General features: G+C 43.9%; 1 protein-coding gene across 2 annotated transcripts in view; it reads right to left on the bottom strand.

Annotated features, from left to right (window-relative positions):
• cep131 (centrosomal protein 131) overlaps window positions 1-5,000 on the bottom strand; it is a 43,692-nt gene that overhangs the window by 21,115 nt on the left and 17,577 nt on the right. For both annotated transcript variants that reach the window (XM_055150491.1, XM_055150492.1), the window contains exons 11-16: window positions 4,842-4,930; window positions 4,546-4,744; window positions 4,385-4,467; window positions 2,644-2,805; window positions 1,582-1,767; window positions 1-36 (exon numbers count right to left, since the gene is read on the bottom strand). The exon at window positions 1-36 is cut by the window's left edge and continues 102 nt beyond it. In XM_055150491.1, the coding sequence (XP_055006466.1) occupies window positions 1-36; window positions 1,582-1,767; window positions 2,644-2,805; window positions 4,385-4,467; window positions 4,546-4,744; window positions 4,842-4,930 (755 nt within the window). The remainder of the gene's footprint in view (window positions 37-1,581; window positions 1,768-2,643; window positions 2,806-4,384; window positions 4,468-4,545; window positions 4,745-4,841; window positions 4,931-5,000) is intronic.

The following is a 5,000-nucleotide window of genomic DNA, read 5'->3' as shown; positions in this document are numbered from 1 at the left end:
ATCCACGGCCAACAGCTCGTCTTCTGACAACAACACCTGAGAACACGTGAACGATATTAAACACAACACCTGCACACGGGAAACAAACCAATGATTTAAGTGTTGTATTTTTCGGACAATAACTGATGTATGAAGACGAGGAGACACGTCCACATAGCATAGGTTTAGTCCTGTTAAATCCTGGTTTAGTCCTGGTTTAGACCTGGTTTTAGACCTGGTTTAGATCTAGGTTAGATCTAGTTTAGACCTGTTTTAGTCCTGTTTTAGACCTGGTTTAGATCTAGTTTACTCCTGGTTTAGTTCTGGTTTAGACCTGGTTAAAATCTAGTTTAGACCTGGTTTTAGTCCTGGTTTAGTCCTGTTTTAGTCCTGCTTTAGTCCTGGTTTAGACCTGGTTTAGATCTAGTTTAGATCTAGTTTAGACCTGGTTTTAGTCCTGTTTTAGTCCTGGTTTAGACCTGTTTTAGTCCTGTTTTAGTCCTGGTTTAGACCTGTTTTAGTCCTGTTTTAGACCTGGTTTAGATCTAGATTAGTCTTGGTTTAGACCTGGTTAAAATCTAGTTTAGACCTGGTTTTAGTCCTGCTTTAGTCCTGGTTTAGATCTGGTTTAGATCTGGTTTAGATCTAGTTTAGACCTGGTTTTAGTCCTGTTTTAGTCCTGGTTTAGACCTGTTTTAGTCCTGTTTTAGACCTGGTTTAGATCTAGTTTAGTCCTGGTTTAGTCCTGTTTTAGACCTGGTTTAGATCTAGTTTAGTCCTGGTTTAGTCCTGGTTTAGACCTGGTTAAAATCTAGTTTAGACCTGGTTTTAGTCCTGATTTAGTCCTGGTTTAGACCTGTTTTAGTCCTGTTTTAATCCTGGTTTAGACCTGGATTTAGACCAGTTTTAGACCTGGTTTAGATCGAGTTTAGTCCTGGTTCAGTCCTGGTTTTAGACCTGGTTTTAGACCTGGTTTAGATTGAGTTTAGTCCTGGTTCAGTCCTGGTTTTAGACCTGGTTTTAGACCTGGTTTAGATCTAGTTTAGACCTGGTTTTAGTCCTGGTTTAGACCTGGTTTAGATCTAGTTTAGACCTGGTTTTAGTCTTGGTTTAGACCTGGTTTAGACCTAGTTTAGACCTCGTTTAGTTTCTGGCAATGAGTGGAATTACCAAAAAAAAAAAAAAAAAAAAAAAAAAAAAAGCCCAAAATGCGTAAACAGGAACATTCCGCCGTGTCATCCATTTATTTCAACAAAGTAACTGTAATCCAAATACCACTCACTGAAACAGTAACTGTAACTGAATACAGTTACTCATCATTTGTACTCTGATTACGTAAAGCCGGTACATGTAATCTGTTACTTCCCGACACTGTTCATATGTGACGTTAACTGTCTGTTGTTCTCTCTTCTATTGTTTTTACTAGAACTTGACTGAAAACAGGACATGTTGGCTCCTGGTCTCTGATTTTATAAAATAAATTTCCCCCAAAAAGTGTAACTTACATATGTTTTTATCTTCTTCATTATGTATTTTTTGGCTGGTGTGACTCAGATACAGTACATATGTGTCATAGATGTAAATGTCCGCTCTGACCCTGACCTCTTTGTGCGAGCCGGAGGTGGCGGAGCGCGGTCGCTCCTGTTCACTCTGCTCCATCTCGTCCAGGAAGCTCATGATGCTCTGCAGTTTGGCCTCAGACAGGAGAGCGCCACCGTCAGGAGGAGGGAAGCTCTGCAGCACGTGACGCTGGAGGTTATCAGCGGTGAGAGACGGAGAGTCTACGTCCTGGAAACACACAGCATCTACTTTAACAACAGCACTAGTATCAATAGTAGTAGTAGTAGTAGTAGTAGTAGTAGTAGTAGTAGTAGTATCCGTATTACCTGTGTCCCTGTGTACTTGTCCTTGCAGTAGTAGTAGTAGTAGTAGTAGTAGTAGCAGTAGTAGCAGTAGTAGTAGTATTAGTAGTAGTAGTAGTAGCAGTAGTAGTAGTAGTAGTAGTAGTAGTAGTAGTAGTAGTAGTAGTAGTAGTAGTAGTAGTAGTAGTAGTAGTAGTAGTAGTAGTAGTAGTAGTAGTAGTAGTAGTAGTAGTAGTAGCAGTAGTAGCAGTAGTAGCAGTAGTAGTAGTAGTAGCAGTAGTAGTAGTAGTAGTAGTAGTAGTAGCAGTAGTAGTAGTATTAGTAGCAGTAGTAGCAGTAGTAGTAGTAGTAGTAGTACCTGTAAGCCTGTGTACTTGTCCTTGCAGTAGTAGTAGTAGTAGTAGTAGTAGTAGTAGTAGTAGTAGTAGTAGTAGTAGTAGTAGTACCTGTAAGCCTGTGTACTTGTCCTTGCAGTAGTAGTAGTAGTAGTAGCAGTAGTAGTAGTAGTAGTAGTAGTAGTAGTAGTAGTAGTAGTAGTAGTAGTAGTAGTAGTAGTAGTAGTAGTAGTAGTAGTAGTAGTAGTAGTAGTAGTAGTAGTAGTAGTAGTAGTAGTAGTAGTAGTAGTAGTAGTAGTAGTAGTAGTAGTAGTAGTAGTAGTAGCAGTAGTAGCAGTAGTAGTAGTAGTAGTAGTAGTAGTAGTAGCAGTAGTAGTAGTAGTAGTAGTAGTAGTAGTAGTAGTAGTAGTAGTAGTAGTAGTAGTAAGTAGTAGTAGTAGTAGTAGTAGTAGTAGTAGTAGTAGTACCTGTAAGCCTGTGTACTTGTCCTTGCAGTAGCTCTTCTTGTTGCTCTGCAGTTTACAGGGCTCCTCCTCCAACAGTCTCAGAGAGTCGAGGAGGTCGGTCAGAGTGTTTTTGGACTGAGGTCGGCTCTGCTCGTCTGGACTCACCGGACTGTGGACCAGAACCTGAGCACACGACAACAAATGTACAACAACTAAACAACTCACAGAATACACGCATCAAGAAGAGCGACAACAAAACAAAATCCCGTTTGTTAATGTAGAGGAGCAGAAGACAAACAGACTGAGCTGCACTTTCTTGTTCTTGTGGTTTTACAGCAACATCACGTCTTGGTCTCTTTGCAGTGGAAGGTGTTTCTTGGTGAACAGCTGGAGCCTTTCACTTTGGCGTTGACTTTTTAAATTCGTAACCAAGACTGAGTGAGGGATCAGGATTTTGTTTTGTTGTCGCTCCACATACAAAATGTTCTCTGTAAATTTGGGATGATTTCTTAAGGGCCGTTCAGACCAAAGCGTCAAAGCGTCCACTTTCAATGTAAAGTCTATGTGGACGCGCGACTAGAGCGTCCTGCGTTTTTGCGGCGCGTTTTCGGCGTCAGCGCGGCGCGAATCTGGCATCGACACGGCGCGTCTTGAGCGTTTTGGCGTCAGCGGTCTAGACGCGTGTCCAAGGCGTCAGCGTCAAGAAGTTGAAAATGCTGAACTTTTCGCGTCAGACTCGCCGCGTCAACCAATCAGGGACGAGTATCCAGTGACGCAGCGACGTTATTATCAGGAAGAAAAACCCGAGAACCAGAGAGAGAACCACAAACACGAGCGGAGAATAAATATATACGCCACAATCACCGAGCCGATCGCGAGGACTAAACCAGGACCGGACCAGGACTAAACAAGGACTAGACCGGGAGTAGGCCGAGACTAGACCGGAACCAAACCAGGACTAGACCGGGACTGATCCAGCGTCATTAGTGGAGTATAAATATATATACGCCCCAGTCGTCGACCCGATCTCCTCCGCTGATGTTTTATGTCATAAAAACACTCTCTCAGTCTGGTCTGACATTGTTTCGGGAAAAGAGCGGGACCGGGCTCTTGTTTCCAGGGCAACGGACGCGCGTCAAGTATTTTTGTCCCGTTCGTCCACGGCGTCAAAGACACGCGTCGAGGGCGTCTAAACTCAAATGCAAAGGCTCCAAATAGAGGCGTCAAGGCGTTTTTTGGCGCTTTGGTGTGAACGGCCCTTTAGTCAGTCAGATGTTTCCTTTTTGGTTCTTCCTGTGGATCAATCCTGCCCATCACTTTCACCTTCCACTATTTTTCAATTTCGCTGGGAAGAGAAACAGTTTGAACGGAGGTTTGAGTCACACACATCTGATTCACTTTTGCATTTATGGAGTTCGCAAACAAATTTCTCGAGTCGTTTTCCGCCGTTTGGATCCAACAACCACACAATTACGATGTCCGAATCCCAAAACTAAAATATGACAATATCAGAACCAGAAACAAAAGTGATATGGTTCAAAAGACTTGAAAAGATCGACTTTGACAATAGACACATCCCACTGGGAAAACAAACATGGAGGTTTGACGCTCACTTTTTCGGAAAATCCTTCCAGAAGTCCGAGATTCTTGATGCGTCTATATTATTTATACTTATATTATACTAAGAAAAAACCCGACTGATCTGCCCTTCCACACTCACACGAGGTAAAGTGAAGTGTCTGTACTGTACCCGGTGTGTTACCTGTTCAGAGCCTCTGTGGTTGGACGGGGCTGGAGACGCGGCTCTGAAGTTCAGGTCTGACAGGTCGATGTTCAGGTGAGCGTCTGAGGAGAGGAGAGAGCGGAATGAACTCAGGTTGGGTGTGAATGGCGACTTATATTCAGGTGGTTCTCCTCTCTCACCTGTGTTGTTGGCCTTGTTGTCACTGGGGGACAGAGGAGCGGCGCGAGTCCTGTTTGAAGTAGTAGTAGCAGTAGTAGTAGTAGAAGTATTTGCAGTAGAGGAGAAAGCAGGACTGTGGCTGGGGGCGCGGAGGAGAGGAGGCTTGCTTCGGGTCACGCTCAGTCGGACCGGCTCGGGCTCTGGTTCTGGGCACAGGCGCTGCAGGAAAAAAAAAAGAGAGAAAAGTCAAATATTTGGGTGGGACTGTGTGGGTTTTTCACTTTCACTAAAATCCTGTGGGCGGGGCTCTGTTCACCTGTTCACACGAAGAGCCTCTGTGATTGGACGAGGCCGGAGACACGGCTCTGAAGGTCAGGTCTGACAGGTCGATGTTCAGGTGAGCGTCTGAGGAGAGAAGACTTTATCAGTATAACAGCACTGACATGGGCTATCAGAACACACCGTCATTGTGCCT

The sequence above is a fragment of the Boleophthalmus pectinirostris genome, unplaced genomic scaffold, assembly GCF_026225935.1.
Source record: "Boleophthalmus pectinirostris isolate CB_2022bp ecotype Guang Dong unplaced genomic scaffold, ASM2622593v1 HiC_scaffold_14, whole genome shotgun sequence".
Taxonomy (NCBI): Eukaryota; Metazoa; Chordata; class Actinopteri; order Gobiiformes; family Gobiidae; genus Boleophthalmus; species Boleophthalmus pectinirostris.
This window is presented reverse-complemented; position numbering and strand designations above follow the sequence as displayed.